At 51.7% G+C, this 19,381-nt stretch overlaps 1 protein-coding gene across 2 annotated transcripts; it reads right to left on the reverse strand.

The window, feature by feature from the left end:
• Positions 1-5,440: 5,440 nt before the first annotated feature.
• On the reverse strand, positions 5,441-12,910 carry BATF2 (basic leucine zipper ATF-like transcription factor 2). 2 transcript variants are annotated; one of them, XM_061406888.1, is made up of 3 exons: positions 12,324-12,910; positions 10,664-10,768; positions 5,441-7,457 (listed from the first exon to the last, which is right to left on the reverse strand). In XM_061406888.1, exons 1-3 carry the CDS (start codon positions 12,360-12,362, stop codon positions 6,777-6,779), a joined length of 825 nt encoding a protein of 274 aa, XP_061262872.1. In that variant the 5' UTR covers positions 12,363-12,910; the 3' UTR covers positions 5,441-6,776. The 2 variants fall into 2 exon arrangements, with proteins under 2 accessions (XP_061262872.1, XP_061262871.1); XM_061406887.1 differs by having other exon boundaries at positions 5,441-7,460; positions 12,324-12,803.
• Between the last annotated feature and the right edge of the window lie 6,471 nt (positions 12,911-19,381).

Below are 19,381 nucleotides of genomic sequence, written 5' to 3' on the forward strand. Positions count from 1 at the left end.
GGATTCAACCCATGTCTCCTGCATTGGCAGATGGATTCTTTACCACTGAGCCACCAGAGAAGCCCCCCACCCTCTTTCTGTTGAAGTACATCAGACATAACAGGAAAGAGCACACATCAAAAACATATTGTTCGGTGTTTCATGCAATGAATGCATTTATGTAACCACCACAAAGATCAAGAAACAGAACATTGTCAGCCCCCCACCAAGAAGGCCTCCTGTCCCCTTCCAGGTGCTGTCCTCCAACTGTAACCACTACCCTGACTTTTAACAACATAGATTAATTTTTTTTCTACTTTTTAACTTTAGATAAATGGATCATACAGATTGCCTTCTCTTCTGTCTCTGGCTTCTGTGGCCCAGCACTATGTTTGTGAAGCTTATTCACACTATTCCAGATAGTCGTGTTGATAGTTTGCTCATTCCTGTTACTCTGTAGCATTATCTAGTATAAAATACTCCACAATTTATTGGTTATACTCTTGATGGGGCCTTTTGATTATTTCCAGTTTTCTACCATTATAAATATTGCTGATATAAAGTCTCTCATTTATGTCTTTTGATAAACATGTGCTTTTCTATTATGCGGCTGCTAAGTGGCTTCCGTCGTGTCCGACTCTGTGTGACCCCATAGACAGCAGCCCACCAGGCTCCCCCATCCCTGGGATTCTCCAGGCAAGAATACTGGAGTGGGTTGCCATTTCCTTCTCCAGTGCATGAAAGTGACAAATGAAAGTGAAGTCATTCAGTCATGTCTGACTCTTCGTGACCCCATGGACTGTAGCCCACCAGGCTCCTCCGTCCATGGGATTTCCCAGGCAAGAGTACTGGAGTGGGTTGCCATTGACTTCTCCAGCTTTTCTATTATATATAATGTATATTACATTTACATGTATATATAAATATGTATGGGCTTCCCAGATGGCTCAGTAGTAAAGAATCCACCTGCTAACACAGGAGCCACAGGAGACACAGGCTCAATTCCTGGGTTAGGAAGATCCCCTGGAGGAAGAAATGGCAACTCACTCCAGTATTCTTGCCAGGATAATCCCGTGGACCGAGGAGCCTGGCAGGCTACCGTCCATGGGGTCACAAAGAGTCGGACATGGCTGAGCAACAGCACACACATGCACGCATGGATATGTATACACATACACACATATACATTGGGTGGATTGTGGGCGGGTACTTTTTTCAATTCCCATTTTTCAGATAAGAAAGCTGAGGCTTGAAGACGTGTGGAGCCAGTTGCGGAGCTGGAACGTGCACCCAGTCCTGTCTGGCCCTGGAGCTCAAACTCTGTAACCATCATGCTTTACTGCCTCCTGTTGTTTAAATGTACTTATGATGGACCTGACTGGTTGCTGCCATTGAGGGAGACAAACAGATAGGAAGGCACAGTCAGTCACAGAAGAAGGAAAATGATAGATGCTGGTGAAAGGCACATGAGTGTGATGAGGAGCCTGAGGGGTCATTTTTATCTTGGAAGGTCATATGAGGCTTCCTGGAGAATGAAGCATTTGATGAGGAAGGTTGGGGGCAGATTCTGGGCATACAGGAGGGAAGGAGTGCCAGGCTGAGAGAGCTCTGGGGCCTGAGAAGAGGAGGCCCTCATAGAGGCATAGCTGCAAGGGCTTTCATAGATTATTTCATCTGGTCCCCAACATGTCCACCCACCCACCTTTATACTGCTGGCTTCCAAATTTATATACTCAGTCTTTTTTTTTTTCTTTTCTCGGCTGTGCTTTGTGGCTTGTAGGATCTTAGTTCCCCAGCCAGGGATCAAACTCAGGCCCTCAGCAGTGTTAAGTCCAGAGTCCTAACCACTGGACTGCCAGGAAATTCCCTATACACCCAGTTTTGACCATTCCCCTAATTGCCAAACAGTTTTATATTCAGTCAGATGACAAATAGGCATCTCAAACTTGACCTGGCCAAAACAGGTCTCCTGGTTTCCCCTCCCCAACATACCGACTCCAAACTGCTCCTCTCGCAATCTTTCTTAAGGTCTCAAGCTGCGACATCATCCTTCTGTCCTCCCTTTCCCCATGTCCAATCCATGAGCACATTCCATCATCCCTACCTGTAAAGCACACCCTGAATCAGACCTCATCTTACCACCTCCCTGCTACCCGCCTGGCTGTGGTCACCACCATCACTTACCTGGAAGACAGCAACAGCCTCCCCACAGCTCTCCCAGTTCCTTCTGAAGTTCCATGGGGAGAAGCCTTCTTGGCCTCTTCCAGCTTCTGGTGACTCCATGTGTTTCCTGATTAGGGGCTACCTAACTCCAATCTCTGCCTCTGTCCTCATATGACCGTCTTCTTTGTGTCTTCTCTTCCTGTTACAGCGGTCTCCTCTTATTGGTCTTTGCATTTAGGGCCCACCTGGACAATCCAAGATCATTTCATCTGGAGATTTTTAATTTAATTGTATCTGCAAAACCCTAAGGGCACATTTGCAGGTTCTAGGTGGACTTATCTTTCAAGTGCTACCGTTCAACTCACTGTGTTGTGTGCTGTGCTTGGTCGCTTCAGTCGTGTCTGACTCTGCAACCCCATGGACTGTACCCCACAGGGCTCCTCTGTCCATGGGATTCTCCAAGCAAGAATACTGGAGTGGGTTGCCATGCCCTTCTCCAGGGGATCTTCCTGATCTGGGGATCTAACCCATGTCTCCTGCATTGCAGGCAGATTCTTTACCTGCTAAGCCATTAGGGAAGCCCATTCAACCCTGTAGAGAGGTGAATATCAGAAAAAAATAAAACAGCTGGAAGAATTTTTATTGAGTTTACATTCAGTCCTCCAGTGAGTGATTACTTTTCAAAGCATAGAAGACTCTTGGCTTGCACACACTTGCTCTTTCAGCACTGACTGTTCATGCGTCACTTCAAAGGTCGTTCCCGAGGAGTGAGCGTCTGCATTGTGTAAGGCTAACGTGAGGCTGAGTGTCTCTAGCCTTGCTGGAGCCTCAAACCTACCAGATTATCTCTGCCTACTACTGGGGGCATGACCACTGCTGTCAAGGGGTCAAAATTGTTTCCTCCTAAAAACAAATAGTCTCCCCAAGGAAAGCCAGCCGCTAGTGCTGCTGCTGCTAAGTTGCTTCAGTCGTGTCCAACTCTGTGCGACCTCATAGATGACAGCCCACCAGGCTCCGCCGTCCCTGGGATTCTCCAGGCAAGAACACTGGAGTGGGTTAGTGCTGATGATAAAAGGAAAAAGAAGGGATCCAAGAAAGTACTAGTTCTCACCCAGTGTGATGAGCAACCTCTAAAATGAATATTCTCCCAATGGTCCTGCCTTCTGTTTTTTTGTTTTTGTTTTATATTTTTGGCTGCAATGGGTCTTCGTTGCTGCATGCTGACTTTCTCTAGTTCTGGCAAATGAGGGCTCCTCTTCACTGAAGTGCACAGAATTCTCATTGCAGTGGCTTCTCTTGTAGAGCGCAGGCTCTAGAGCACAGGCTCAGTGGTTGTGGCACACGGGCTTAGCTGCTCCATAGCATGTGGAATCTTCCTGGACCAGGGATCGAACCTGTGTCCCCTGCACTGGCAGGCAGATTCTCATCCACTGAACCCCAAGGAAGGCCCCACCTTCTGGCTTTTATGCCTTTGTGACATCCTCTTCTCTTGAGTGTGGGCTGGATCTAGTAACTTGCCTCTACTCAACAGAACATAGTAAAACTGACAGGATGTCATTTCTGAAATTAAGTTACAAAAAGACTGTGGCTTCTGATCGCTCACCTTTTTCACTTTCTGGCTTGCTTGTTCTGAGCGAAGCCAGCTGCCATGTCAAACAGCCCTATGGAGAGGCCCACATGGCAAGGAGATAATACCTGCACCCAGCAGCCTGTAAGAACCTGAGGTCCTCAGTCCAGCAGCCCTCCAGGAACTCAGTTCTGCCAATGACCTGGTGAATAAGCTTGGGAGTGGACCTTCTGAGGCCCACAGGGAGCCATACATGTGAGCTTGGGAGCAGATCCCCCAGTTGAGCCTTTGGATGATTGCAGCTCCGGCCAACACTTTGTGGTTTGAGAACTGTATTTTTATGTTTTTTTTTTTTTCATTTGCTCGGGTCGTTGTTGTTGTTTGTGTGGACCATTTTTAAAGACTTTATTGAATTTGTTACAATATTGCTTCTGTTTCATGTTTGTTTGTTTTCTTCTTTTTGCCCCCAAGGCATGCAGGATCTTAGTCCCTGAACAGGGTTGGAACTCGACCCTCCTGCATTGGGAGGTGAAGTCTTAACCACTGGGCCACCGGAGAAGTCCTTGGCCAACACTTTGATTGGAGCCTGTGAGAAACCCTGAGCCACTAAGCTGTGCCCAGATTCCCACTCTACGGGAATTTTAAGATGATAAATGTTTGTTGATTAAACCACTGGGTTTTGGAATAATTTGTTATGCAGCAATAGACACACCCAGATATAGATTTCTAGGATATATTCAACCATGTGGAAGGCTTCTGCTACAGTGGTGGCTGTTTACAATTTGGGGATTCACAGATATTAGCTCATATGCCTCAAGAATCTACAGCACCTCCTCCCACTCCTTTGATTCTGTTTATATTTTTAAACAAACAGAAAACTATAGTGACAGTTGCACATTCCATTTTTTCTGCTTGATATGTTGTAAGCATTTTCTCACCTCATTAAATATTCTTCAAAGCATTCTTTGTCCTTACCATCTCTTCTGGGGTATGAGTGTACCAACATTAATTAAGTCACTCCCCTCTCTTATTTTGAGCTTAAGGTAGGGTTTTACCTTCTTGGGTCATGTCTATGGGCATGTTTCAGCCCCTCCATTCAGGGCCTACAGGGAAAGTTCCAGGAAGGTAGAAGGCAGAATCACCTGTGGTTAAGTGCTCCTGAGTTACATCAAGCCTATACCATTTCCTAGCTACGTGACCTTTACACCCGTGGGCCTTGGTTTCCCCTTCCAAACAATGGGGTAATAATTATATCTACTTTCCAGAGTTATTAGAGGCATCAATGAGTTAACCCAAGTTACACAGAGAGTGCCTGACAAATTTTAGGTTATACAGACACAAGCCAGGCCACAGTGTCCTCGTCACCCCACGAGTCCTGGAGCGCCATACGTCATATCGACTCTTGTCCCAGACTCAAGCCAGCCTCCAACCAACAATGTCTTGGCTTCCCTCCCACCAGTCTGTTCTCCCTGAACCTGCTGGTGACTCCTGCTCTGTAGCCATCCACAATCCTGTGGCCACGACACCTCCTCTTCCTGCATGACTCTGAGCAAGTCCATCCCATCTTAAGGCCTCAGTCTCCTCATCTGCAAAATGGGAAGGGAGGTTGGATTAAGAGGTCCATGAGGGATTGCCCACCTAAGATTCTAGACCATGTGCTTTCCTTTCAAAGGTCTTTTGGTTCAATAGTACAAAGTACAGTCAGAATTTTAAACAACTAACCAAAGCAAAAAGAATTGGAAAACACTTTATTTACCATAACATAGGTACCAAGTGCTCAGCATTTCCTGGAGTGTGTCAAACACTAGCCTAGTGTCTGCTTACATGTGTAAATCTGGGTGAAGAGCTGGAGTTTCTCATCTCTGTCCCCTTACAGTGTTCGTCTTGAGTCTGAATGAGAACCGTCCCCCACTTCCACCCCCATCCCCAAGCAGGCGCTGCAACTGTGCTCCTATCTGGTCCCAGGACCCTGCTCCATCAGGCCAAAGAGCAACAGGGTCATTGCTCAGAGGGGCTGGAGGGTAATGGGGGCCTGTTGGCTGCACAGGGATGAGGACAGCACTGAAGAAGACACAGGTCTCGCTGCGTGCTAAGTGCTAGTTGCTCAGTCATGTCCAACTCTTTGCGCCCCCACGGACTGTAGCCCGCCAGGCTCCTCTGTCCAGGGGGATTCTCCAAGCAAGAATACTGGAGTGGGTTGCCATGCCCTCCTCCAGGGGATCTTCCCAACCTAGGGCTGGAACCTGCGTCTCTTACGTCTCCTGCATTGGCAGGCAAGTTCTTTACCACTATCATCACCTGGGAAGCAGGGAATCACAAAGCAAAAGGTTCAAGTCCACCACTTGCTCAAACCTAAGTTTGCACCTGGTCCTTCCCTCATTCTTTCCACCTGCCTTTTGTGCAGGATATGAATGCTCTCAGAAGTCCACTCACCATGGCCCTGGGAGGAAGGGAGAGGTAGGGAGTTTTCGGGAATAGCTTGGTGAGCCGACCCTTCAGAATCCAAGGTCACCATGTGGCTATGGACCCTCAGTGGGTAGAAATCCCAGAGGGGACTGCTCCAGGCTTGTCCACAACTCCAACCCACAGGTTCAGCTCTTTGGCATTGAAAAACCTACTAGGAGCAGAAAGGATTCTCTTCTGGGCTCCTGCTGGGCCCTTCCCCACCTGGGTTTGGGCTCTGGACCAGCCCCAGTAAAGGCAAACTTTCAGAAATTACAGGGCTTTGTGGCCCTGGGAATCACAGAGCAAACGGGAGCGTCCCTCCCCACTCCCAGCACTTAAACCTCTCATGCCGGCTCTAGGTTTCTAGGACCCCAGCCCCTACGGTGCCTGGGCCAGGATCCCACCAGGAGAAGGAGGAGCAGATTGTGATGTTTCGGGTCCCAAGAAAGGCTGTGTGACCTTGGACAAGTCACTTGGCTTCTCTGAGCCTCTGTGTCCTTTCCACTCCTAGTTAGCTGGTCAGCCAGGAAAGGCAGCCCCCAGCAGCAACAGAGGAGATGCCTGTGTGCTGAGGCTGCTTCCTGGGTCCAAGGAAGGGGTTAGCCCAGTTCTGGGGGCCAGGTTAGAAGTGGACTTGAGCAGAAGAGAGCAGAGGGAAGTCCAGGAGGGGGTGGGGGCTGGGATCCACGCCCAGCCCTTGCCAATCTGCTGCTGAGGAAGCTGGCTTATGCTCCCTGCCCTGCAGAGACCCCAGCCCTGTAGCAGCTGAGGGGCTGTGGGGTGTGGACCCTGGCTTCCCTCCGTTGGGGTGCTCCAGCCTGAGGAACTCTAGAGGGGCAGGTTGGGCTGTGGGGCTGGGCAGGACGATGTTGAGCTTAGAGGAAGGTTTCAGCAGGCCAGAGCCAGCAGGGGAGGTGGACTGGGCAGGGCTGGGTGACAGCTGTGCAGGAGATGCAGTGACTGCAGTGGGACCGAGGGACAGTGAGGGCAGAGGGGACAGGAGGAGGCTGAGGGAACCATGAGGCTGTGGGTCTGGAGAGGGTTGCGGAGCCGAGGGAGAAGAGACTGGGGTCCGGAACAGGCCCAGCTGCTCCTGGCAGCCATGCTGTCCGTGGGGCATGGAGCCTGGGGGCCGCTCGGCCTGGCCCCAGCAGCCAGCGGCCCCTGGAGCCAAGCAGGAGGCACAGTCCAGCAGGCACAGGCGCTCATGCACGTGCAGGGCCTGAGTCCACCAGGCCAGCTCGGCCTGAAGGGCCTGGATCTCCTTCCGCAGGGCGTGGTTCTGCTTCTCCAGTGACTCATGCTGCTGGGGGGAGAAGCAGATATAGGTGGGGAGGGTTATGTCAGCCAGAGTCAGAGGCCCAGCTTGAGCCCTATTTCCCAATGCCCCAGGGTCCTCAATTTAGGAGGAAAGATATTCCTGCCACCTCAATGCCCTTTGGCTGCTCTCTGGCCAGACATTCATGACCACCAGCTCAGACCTGTCTGCTCTGTCTCCCCAGTGCCAGGTCCCTGAGCCAGCCAGCCTGGGGTCTCCACTCACCCGGGAGCTCTACCAGCCTCCTAACTGATGCGCCTCTCAAACTACCTGATCTCTTGGCCCAGAGGAGACATTCGACGGCTGCAGTGCTAATGGAACATTAAAGCCCTTTAAAGTCTCCCGTGACTCCCCATGTGTGGGGGCCCCAGCTCACACTTCCAGTTTTATCTCTCCAACTGCTCCTGATGCCTCCACTTCCTGTTCCTCAAATGGACTCTGCTTCCTCGTCACACTTGCAGTCTCCTCTGCCTGGACAATTCCAGCCCCGCTTCCCCAGTCTAATCCTGACATGGCCTTCTTGTGACAACTTAGATGTCCTCTGTCCTAGACACTTCTAGGCTGCTCAATGCCACTGCCAGACCTCCTCGACATCCAGCACTTGCCCACCGAGGCACTGTGGGCGGAGTCCAGGGTCACGTTTTACAGGTTGGCAGCACGGGTGTGCTCTTTTCGGCATTTAGGTTCTGTTCTGCTGAGTACTGGGTGGGAACTCAGTGGGACAGTAATCAATGTGAAGTTCTAAACAATCATTTATTAGTATGATGGCAACAGTGGTGGAAAATGCAGAAGAAACTTTATTTCCACAGCTCATCAGACTCGGAGAAGGCAATGGCACCCCACTCCAGTGCTCTTGCCTGGAAAATCCCATGGACGGAGGAGCCTGGTAGGCTGCAGTCCGTGGGGTCGCTAGGAGTCAGACACGACTGAGCAACTTCACTTTCACTTTTCACTTTCATGCATTGGAGAAGGAAATGGCAACTCACTCCAGTGTTCTTGCCTGGAGAATCCCAGGGACGGGGGAGCCTTGTGGGTTGCCATCTATGGGGTCACAAAGAGTCAGACACGACTGAAGCGACTTAGCAGCAGCAGCAGCAGCAGCTGGCTCAGTGACTTCCTTTGCGCCCCTTGCCCTGCCTCTTATGGACACTTTCTAAAAGAAGAAGCTGCAAGGGTGTTTTATATTAAAATGTTGCTTAAGCCATGGACTCAAAGTTCTAACAGGCCTCAAAGCCACCCACAGCGCCACTCCCAAGCTGGTTTCTGCTGTGGAAGGTGGAAAGACATCTTAAAAACATGTCATTAGGTCACTCTTTACCTAAATTCTCCAAAGGCATCAATTCACCTCCAGAAACTGGGTCACTTATTCATTCATTTACCACCCTCAGGTTGCTCAACGTCACCTCCTCCGGGAGGGCTTCCCCAGGTAGGTTTCCATCACCCTACATATCCCACTCCCTTCCCTCTTCCCTGCTTTAATCCTTCCTAGAGCACTTATCACTATCTGATATCCCAAATACCTCATGGGTCATTTATTTGTCTATCCAGCTTCCCCATGAAAATACAAGCCCTAGGAGGGTGAACTGGACTTTTGTGTGCTGTGTTCACAGCTGTATCTACAGTGCTTAGAACTGTGCTTGCTGCACGAGAGATACTCAGTAGGCATTTCTGGAAGGAAGGAATAAATGAGCTCATGAAGTCTCAGCTGCTCCCAAGCATGCCATCCTGGGTATCAGCCCTCATTCTCATGCATTGTACAGGGTGCAACTCTCTTATGCTCGTGCCAGCCCTATTTCATTTGCCTGCAATGCTTTTTCTTACCTTCATCCATTTGGAAAACTCCTATTCATCCCTCAAAACCAGCTCAGACTTCATCTCTGTATCACCTTAACCCAACTACCTGTGTGTTGTTCCTACCTATGAGTTCCCACTTTATTTTGACTCTATTGTTCACTCCACAGAGAAATACTGAGTTCCTTCTATCTGCCAGGCACTGGTCCAGGTGATGGGGAGACAGTAGGCAGCAGAAGAGCTCCCTGCCTTCGGGGTGCTTACAGTTGGGGAGGAGGACAAGCAATGGTCAACATCTAAACTTGTGATGCAAGGTCAGTGCTAACCAGAAAAATAAAGCAGAGTAATAGGTGAGGTCTCTTTAGCTCAGACGTTTAGAAAGACCTCCTCCTTTTGAGGCGGTGACATCTGAGCCAAACACCCAGCAAGGAGTGAAGATCTAGCTGGGCTGCTGTCTGAAGACAGAGGGAACAGCCAGGGGAGCCCCTGAGGCTGGACATGCTCCACCAAGGAAGGAACAGAGAGAACGAGGTGCAGGATGTTAGGAGAGGAAGGTGGACGGTGCGGGTGGGGTCGCAGAGAGCGTAGGACCTTTGGGTGTGGAGGGCTCCGAAGTTTACTCATTGCAGTAAGGACTATCGTGTATGCAGCCCAACCAAAGGCCAGGTCCTGAACCCAGCTCTTAACGTGCCCCCCGAGGTGTATCCTTTCTGCACAGAGGAAGAAGGGAAACCCCAAGGTCAGGTTACCATCTGAGGTCAGGTTATCATCAAGTGTGAGTGGAGCCCCCCACCCTCCACCCCACCAGGCTCCTTGGCCTCCTTTAGTCTTCACAAGGGTCCTGCCAGGGGGCAGGGATTTTCGGATGAGGACAGTGAAGCTCAGTGAAGGAAATGACCTGCAGCTATGGAATGCAGCAGCTGGGACTCTACAGCCAGCCTGTCTTAACCCTGAACCAGTTTCTCACAGACGGTCTTGGCCACTTACATCAGAACCCAGACAGGCAGGGTGATCACCGCAGTGCAGCACCTCTGAGCTAGGTTCTGGATGGGCAAGGCTCAGGGACCTACCTTTGATTGAAGGCCTCACCTGGTCACTGGGCCAGGTTCTCCCAGTTTCCCTCCCCTTCTTGTCTCCTCCCTCTAGACTGGGAGTGCCTTGAGGGCAGGCCTGGGCTGAGGATGCACTGTCATGCCCCTGGAGCCCCGCGTGTATCTGGCACACAATTTCCGCTCAACACTCAGGAATTTTTGAATCTCAGCAGCAGAGCCCTCCTCTCTCCCCAAGTTCAGGGCCCCTGGCACCTACAGCAGTGCAGGGGAACTGCTGATTAGTGGGACGGAGAAGAGGTGGCCGGGCCAGGTGAGTGACATCGGGGAAGGGAAGGGAGGCACCCCCACCTGGTGCAGGGCATCCGCCTTGTTCGTGTGCTTCTGCCGGCTTCTCTGGGCGGCCGCCCGGTTCTTCTGTTTCTTCCTCAGCTGCCTCTGATGCTCCTCAGCGTCCTGTAGGGTGAGAGACTGGGGCTCAGGGGACCCGGCAGGGGCGGGCTAGCTGTAAAGCCATCCCCTTCTCTTTTGGGGAGGGTCAGTGCTGTGCGGCCTGTGGGATCTTAGTTTAGCTCAGGTGTTTAGAAAGACCTTCTCCTTCTGAGGCAGTGACATTTGAGCCAAACAGCCAGCAAGGAGTGAGGGTCTAGCTGGGCTGCTGTCTAAAGGTAGAGGGAGCAGCCAGGGGGAGCCACCAGGGTTCAAACCCATGACCCCTAAATTGGAAGCCTGGAGACTTAACCACTGAACCACCACGGAAGTCTCAGCCATATCCTTCTTGAATCAAGTCCCCGAGGGTTCCCTTTCCCCCAGAAGCCCTCTCTGGCTCCGTCGGTGTCCACACACCCCATCACAGACACAGCACCGCTCGGTGGAATGCCAGCCTCACACATGTACCACTCACAGCTCATGACCGGGCAGCACACGCCCTAGACAACCCGCTTCACACCTATAGCCTCCTTATGGACCGTGTTGCTCTGGGTAGATCACTCACTTCCCTGAGCCCCATTGCCTGATCTGCCCCAAATGGAGGCACAGGTGCCTTCCTCACTGGCTGGAAAGCTGGCAGGGGTTAATAAAAGTCGCTGTTGTTCTAATCACTACTGTTTCCACTGTTAAGGTGTTGATTTCTCTAGCCCTGAGCTCTTTCTGTGAGGACGGGACGGGGCACGATTCTGATTCTACTCTGTGTTCCCTTGCCCAGCGCAGGCCCAAAGCTGATATTCATTAATCCCACAGACATTTGTGCACTATGATGTGCCACGCACTGAGCTGAGGGGACACGGCAGCAAACGTAAGAGGCAGTACTCTCTGCCCTCAGGCTACTTGCATTCTAGTGGGCCAGCAGCCTAGAATGAGGGAATGAGTCCCCTCTGACAGAAGAGCGGACGCAGAGGGTGACAGCTGTGACCCTCTCCCTACACTGGGTTCATGAACTTAGATGAAATAGTTAACCCAAATGCCCAGGGCTCTGGAAAATCAGACAAGAGGGAACACTGGAGACCCCACAACCCCCTCCCTCAGGTCACTCTGGGAGGTGTGTTCTGAGTGTGGGGACCTCAGGCAAGACCCTGCCGCCCTGGCTGAGGACTCTGCGACTCCCAGGTTCAGGAGGCCCCTTGCAGGTGCTGGGGCCTGAGAGACTGGAGTCTGGAGGGGAAAGACCCGCCATAAGAGAAGGCCTTGGGCCTCTGGTACTTGGGTTCTGGACTAGAGACAAGGCCTCCAGGGGAACCGTGGCCAGAGCTGGGGGAGGAAGGAGGAGGCTCCTGTAATGGCAGCGTAGGACAGGTAGTGAGGAGCAGCTGTAATCAGAGGCCGAGTTCTAAACTGAAGCCTGGATCCGCAATGTGAAAGCAGGAAAGCCCTCAAGCCAAACCCCCAAGGAGACTGAGGTCCAGAGATGGGGTGTGTGAGGCCTCTGCCCCCAAGCCCATGCGAACAGAGCCGGCCCCGGCACCCTGAGGCATGTTCCCCTTCTTAGCCCCCGAACCTGCTCCCCTGCACTCACCGTCCTGGTCAGAGGCCCATCGCCCCCACAGAGGTGCATGGTGGGGAGGAGAACCCGGGCTCACACCGGTCGGGGCGTCCCTCAGCTGCTGTGACCTCCCAGTGCCCTCTTGGGGCCCAAGGAAGTGGCAGCTCTTTAAATCCCCGGTGACCACTCCGCCCCCAACAAGCCAAGTTTCAGTTTCTCCTAAAGCCACCGGCTGCTCAGAATCCCAGGCTCGGCTTGGCTCACGTGGCTGGAATTTCCTCACACGAACGGGCCTTCCGGTTGGGCCCCTTCTCTGGGATGAGGACGGTGGAGGGTGGCCAGAGGAGGGGGGCTGAAGGCCAGGTGTGGGGAGGCTGTTGTAGGAGAGGGCGGGCAGGCTGCCAACGACAGAGCCAAGAGAAGAAGCCAGTGGGGCACCAAGGGCTCACCAGGGATGTGGGGGGACCCCTGGGCTCCACAATTGCAGGAGCCAGGTTCACAGCCCACTTTTGGCTCGTTGGAGCTGTGCAGCTTTCAGAAGGTGATTTACCCTCTCTGAGCCTTAGTTTCCTCATCTAAAAAGGGAGATGATACAGATATCCACTCACAGGCTTGATGTAGGAACTAAGCAAGATAATATAACCACCTCCCCCAACCCTGTGAGACTAATAATGTTGAGACAAGTCTGCAAAAATAAGCAATGGCCCTTAAATAGATGAACAGATGGCTAATGGCTGTGTTTTCATACAACAGACCACGCAGCAGAAGAGAGAGTGGCGTCTAGCAGTTAAGAGCACAGCTCCCAAGCTACGTGACTCGGGTTCATCATTTCACCTTTCTGTGCCTCTGTTTCCAAATCTGTGAAGTGGGGATAAAGATAGTTTTGTTGCGAAGGTTACGTACGTGAAGGCAGGTGAGGCACCTGAAAACGTGGCCGGTGCAGAACGGGGGCCCAAGAAATACAATTGTGATGCGGCGAAGAGTCAAAGCTGCGTGTATCATCGTGTCTAAAAGTTCATTCCACCCACTTGGATGAAAATGACAAGTGGCAACAAGATCTGAATAACACCATTTCTGTAATGGTGAATAATAGGATATGTGATTACGTAGGAAAAGCATAAAAATATGCATGAGAATCAGAAACACAAAATTCAGAGAGTGGTGGCTTGGTGGGGGTGGAGGTGGAGAGGGACTAAAGGGGCCCACAGAGACTTCAGTGCGTCTGTGAAATATCAGTGCTTCAACTGTGGGAACGCAGTTGTCTTGTGATAGTACTATTAGCTACACTCTGGGGTCCTGGAGAGGGAAAGGGCAACCCATTCCAGTATTCTTGCCTGGGAAATCCCATGGACAGATGAGCCAGGTGGGCTACAGTCTGTGGGGTCACAAAGAGTCGGATACGACTTAGTGAGTAGACCACCACCACCACACTTTGGGGTAGTCCTGAAATGTTTCATAATAAAAAGTTTTGTTAAAGACCTAAAAAATCTGAAGCCCCAGGCAAATCTGTATGGTTGCTGTATCTCTAAGACAGACCATGCTTGGGAGTGACAGAAGTTCAGGGGATGGTGGAGCCACTGATCCCTGTCCAAGAACAGCATCATAACTGATATACAGCGAAGAGTCCTGTGGTCTGCTGACCAGAGCATCTGGGGGTTATGCCTGAGTCTCAAGGGCTCAAGGCTGATGGTGTGGGTAAATACTGTGGATTCCATCTTCTGACAGATAATGGTGTCCTGAGAGATAATGTGTTGAGGAGTTCACAGCTGTCTCTGAGCTTATTAGAAAAGAACACTGTCAGGAACTCCCTGGTGGTCCAGTGCTTTGGACATGGCACTTTCACTGCCGTGGCCTGGGTTCAATCCCTGGTGGAGGAACTAAGATCCCTACAAGACTCATGAGCAGCCAAAAGAGAGAAAAAGAAAAGAACACCGCAATTGATTAGCAATGTCTGCCATGCCATAATTGATCAGTAATGCCTGTCATGAGCAGGGCATTGAGAGCAATAGTCCCCTGCTACCCACCCCAGTATTCTTGCTGGGAGAATTCTGGGACAGAGGAGCCTGGCAGGCTACAGTCCATGGGGTTACAGACAGTCAGACACGACTGAGAGACTTGGGCTTCCCCAGTAGCTCAGACAGTACAGAATCTGCCTGCAGTGCAAGAGACCTAGGTTCAATACCTGGGTTGGGAGGATCCCCTGGAGAAGGGACTGGCTACCCACTCCAGTGTTCTTGCCTGGAGAATTCCATGGACAGAGGAGCCTGGTGGGCTGCAGTCCACGGGGTCGCAGAGTCAGATAGGACTGAGCGACCAACACTTTCATAACACTTTCATGCCAGAAGTGGGCATGAAACCTGTTTCTGCTTTAGAGTCAGACTGGAATCTGGCACGTGGCACTCTCCTCACCAGGTCTAGCACCTGGGATCTCAGTGTTCTTGTATAGATGCTGTGGATGACCAGGAAATCATACCTGTTTACAAAGTTGATTTGAAGATGGGAACGAATAAAATGAGAAGAGAGCTCTTTGCATATCGTGAAGTACTATCTGGTTAGAATCCATTCCCATTTCTGAGATTTGTGGGGACACAGGAGGAATTATGCCACCTCATAATTTTAAATGCCTGTGTATACATGGGATTGGGCATGACGGCTGGGCCTGGCCCTCCTTGTGTGTGAAGGGCCTGGGGGAGGAGGCTAAAGTGGGGGCACCCCATGCAGTGAGGCTGCCCCAACTACTCTGAATTACTCCTGTTTCCCAGAAACCAAGAGGGCTGAGGCCTCTTGCTTGAGGCGGGCACCTGAGGGGCTCATTAGGCCATAAGCTCCTCAGGGAAGGGGCTCCTCCTCCGGGGGAGCCACAGGCATGACGTAACCAAGGAAAACACACCTGGAGGTGGGGAGGGAGGGTTGAATAGGGCTAGGGCCCAGGTATCCCCACCTCAAGCTCCCAGCCCCAGACATGGACCCCAGTGTTCCCCTCTCAAGACTCTGGCTTTGGCGGAAGGGAGATAGCAAGTGTTCCTGTGACCCCTCTCAGAAGGCCACAGCCCCGGAGGAAAATCAAAGAAGGCAGCATTTATGGCTTGATGTCCCCGAGGAGTGGCAGGGAGGGAGGGACACAGAGTGGGTAATGTTTAACCATGGATGGCTGTGCCAGGCTGGTAAAGTAGGCTTCAGGGCACCCAGTCCAACTTCTTACTTAGAAGGTGAGGAACTAATGCCCAGAGAGGCAAGGTCATCTGGGGGAAGGGGGCGGAGCTGGAGGGGGACACACCATCTTCCTCCAAGCCCTGTCTCCACACCCTGCATGGAAGGCCCCAGTCCATGAGCCCCAAGACTGGAGCACCTCCATGGGTGAAGGCTTGGAGGCCTCCCCAAACCAGAGTGACAGAGTGAGCTCCTGGGCAGCAAGATCGCTGCCTGTCTTACTCTCTGAAGCATCTCCAGCACCTCAAACTGCCTCCACGTAATGTTGCTATTCAGTCACTCAGTCACGTCCGACTCTGCGACCCCATGGACTGCAGCACACCAGGCTTCCCTGTCCTTCACCATCTCCTGGAGCTTGCTCCAACTCATGTCCATAGAGTTGATGATGCCATCCAATCATCTCATCCTCTGTTGCCCTCTTCTTCTCCTGCCCTCAGTCTTTCCCAGCATCAGGGTCTTTTCCAACGAGTCAGCTCTTTGCATCAAGTGGCCAAAGTACTGGAGCTTTAACCTCAGCATCAGTCCTTCCAATGAGTATTCAGGGTTGATTTCCTTTAGGACTGACTGGTTTGCACTTGATTAACGAACACATGAGTGAAAGTCCAGCAGGCGGGCAGCTTGCCATCAGGGAACCCCACCAACTTCCTGGATGAGGAAAATACTTTCGCTTTCCTCATTCCTAGGTTTCTGGGGGACTCTCCCTAACCAACTTCTTCATTTTACCAGTGGGGAAACTGAGGTACCAGGAGGGGACCATCACACAGCTGGTTGGGAGAGGCCAGGACACATTGATCACCTTGTCCCAATCCCCTCCCACACCTCCGAGAGTGAGAGATGCCCAGGGCCTTCAGTCACACCCCCTCTTTCTAGGTCCTGTCCATGTGCACCCCTCAGTTGAGGCCTGGCCTCTCCAGGGCACCTCAAGCGAGCTTCAGACGATGGCAAGGAGAGAAAGAGGCCAGGTGCCAGCTGGTGGGGCTGAGGCTGGCTATCGACTTCCTACCATGAGCACGGATGGGCCCTCATGGAAGCTAAGCCTCAGCTGGGAGGGGTTCACAACCAAATCGGGTGTAGGACGCATGCCCAGCATGTTGATGGGCAGGGCAGGAGGGTGACAGCCTGCCTCTGTGAAGGCGTCTGTGGCAGGCAGAGAGCACTTCCTGTTGGGGCGGTCAGAGGCTTTCCAGAGAAAGAAAGGAAGGATGTTGTCTTTGGGAAGGACATTGAAGATCAGGGAGAGGGACTTGACCCAGGGTCCGGAACTTGATCTCAAGCAAGTCATTTAACTAACGGGACTTCCCTGGTGGTCCACTGGTTAAGAATCTGCCTGGCAATGTTGGGCATGTGGGTTCAACCCCTGGTCGGGGAACTAAGATCTCACATACTGCCGGGCAACGAAGCCCATGAGCCACAGCTACTGAGCCTGTGCACCGCAACAAAGATGCTGCGTGCCGCCACCAAGACCCAATGCAGCCAAGTAAATAAATAAATATTTTTAATTACAAAAAAAAAAAAACAAAACTAACCTCTTTCTGGCTTATTGTAAAATGGGGGTAATAACATAAGTATCTAGAAGTAATACATGTGAAGTGCTTAGAACACTGCCTGGCGCACAGTAAGTCCCATAAATATCTTTTAAGCTTTTAACAGATGCACTTAATAAAAAACTGATGAATTTTTTGTTCACATACCGCAGGCTTGTATTTTGTTTTTTTCATTATTACTTTTATTACTATTATTAATTTTAAGAAAAAAATGGCAGAGTGCAAGATCAGGCATGAGGTTTTTTATTCTAATGAAATACATTTAGTGAAAAGGGGGTTAGTGATTGTGTCCATATGTAAAGAGCAGCGCGTAATATTTGATGAAAACTGCTCAAAATTTCTCATGCTTACAAAGAAGTCTCAATAAGAGATGGGAAATGAGCTGTCTCTAGATTCTTAGTTTATAAATGATCTAGCTAGGCTTAAGTTACTGACAAGTTTTGAGTATACCAGCTTCAGGCATGGCTTGATCATGATGCCCAAACAAGGTCATCAGGAGTCAGTGCTTCACCCTATCTGCTCTGTCCCTTATTGGCTTCATTCTCAGGCAGGTCCTGCTCATGGTGGCAAGATGGCCACTAGAAACACCAGCTCAGCTGCCCCAAGAGGGGCGTCCCTGCTACTTCCCCATTATTTCCAACAAAGATATCAGACCTGGCTCTGCTTGGTCTGCCCTGAGTCATGTGCCTGTTCCTGAGATCAGTCACTGTGGCCAGGAGACAAGGTGAGATAGGTAAGGCTGGGGTCCCCTGGGGGCCAGGGGTGAGGGAGGGGAAACTTGCAGAGGGCTTGGGGCACTGTTGGCAGGAGAAGGGGGACCGGATGCTGGGCTGATGTCACCACCTTGGCTGAGATTCAGATATGAGGAAGCTGCCTTTCCGCAGTACATCCCTTGGCTGGGTCATGTCCCCATCTGGGACAGGCTCGAGCCCCACGTGTCTCTCACACCAAGCCTGGCACTTTCTCCTTTTATTACCTCACAGGGACCTGTAAGTGGGAGAGGAAAGGTTTGCTAAGGGGACAACTCCAGATGAACAATGCTGGGCAAGGACGTCGTGGGGACAACCCGTGGCATAGGGAGAAAAGGACTGACTTTCACTTCAGCACGGCACCTTGACCATGGAGGTTCTCATTAAAGCTGGAATCTACAAATAGCTGGGCCTCCAAGGGAGAGGGCAACTTCACTGGAACTCTGTAATGCCATTACCTCCCAATCCTGCCAGGTCCCCTGGGGCCTCCAAAGCTTTACGCTTCGGATTCTCTGCTATTTCTTGAACGTACATGTCTTTCTGGGAAGCTGACTCAAACCTCTGGAAGAGGGCAGGGACTATAAATAGTAAACAACCGAGCATTTAAGAGTGGGCGAGCCTCCCAGGGCTTCTCGGGTATGGCAACAGCGACCACAGCACATGGGTTTCCCCAGGTGGCCCAAGTCCCAAACAGGTTGGGTTCAAATCCCCGCTCTGCGTCTTCCACCCATGTGAACTTGGATAGGGCCCTTAGTTTCTCTGGGCCTCAGTTTCCTCATCTGTATTAATGGGCCATGGTGATAACTGAAACCACATCTGGACAGCAGTTACCCGAGAGCTCCTTCTTGTCCCCGTGTCCCTGGATGGGCCTCCCTGGTGATGTCACATTTAGACTGTCCACTTTGGATGGTGGAGAAGCCCAGGCTGGGCACCCTGCTGAGATCCTGGACACTGGAGAGCAAAGACAGTCTCCCTGGCCTTGGAGGGAGCGTTTCCCTTCTTCAAACGGTTCTCTTCCCCTGAGCTTCTGTGTCGGTTCCCACGAGAGCTCTGAGAGGCAGGAAACTCTCACTAGGAGGCCAGTTTGGGAGGTGGGCAGCCAGGGTCATGAGCAAGGGCCTGGAGGACTGGGATGGGATGAGGGCTAAAGCCCAGCCCAGAGTGGCCAGCGACTCATGAGCACAAACCAGAGAGCGCTCGCCACAGCTGACCCAGCCCAGGACTCATACCAAGGGTGCCAAGAGCTTTGGCAAGGCAGATTGGCAGTCATCATGGTCAGAAGATTCTAGAGATTGTCATCCACTCTCCTTGTTTTACAGTTGGGAAAACAGGCTCAGTCGGGGAGGGGACTTGCCCCGGGGCAAGGAGGCGGCAGAGCCAGGCAGGTTCTGCTGCAGCCCCGGATTCTTGTCCCCTCTGACTTCTCACTTATCCAGGTAACGTCTGCCAGCTCTGCTGTGGAAATAGCAGGGACACAGGGCACCCTCAGAAGAGCAGGGAGCACTCACACCTGTGGCAGAAACCTGCCGTGGGTCCTTGGCAGAAGGACTCTGACCTTCGTTGAAGCACCATTGAAGACGGGGCCTCC

This window comes from Bos javanicus, chromosome 29, assembly GCF_032452875.1.
Source record: "Bos javanicus breed banteng chromosome 29, ARS-OSU_banteng_1.0, whole genome shotgun sequence".
Lineage (NCBI taxonomy): Eukaryota > Metazoa > Chordata > Mammalia > Artiodactyla > Bovidae > Bos > Bos javanicus.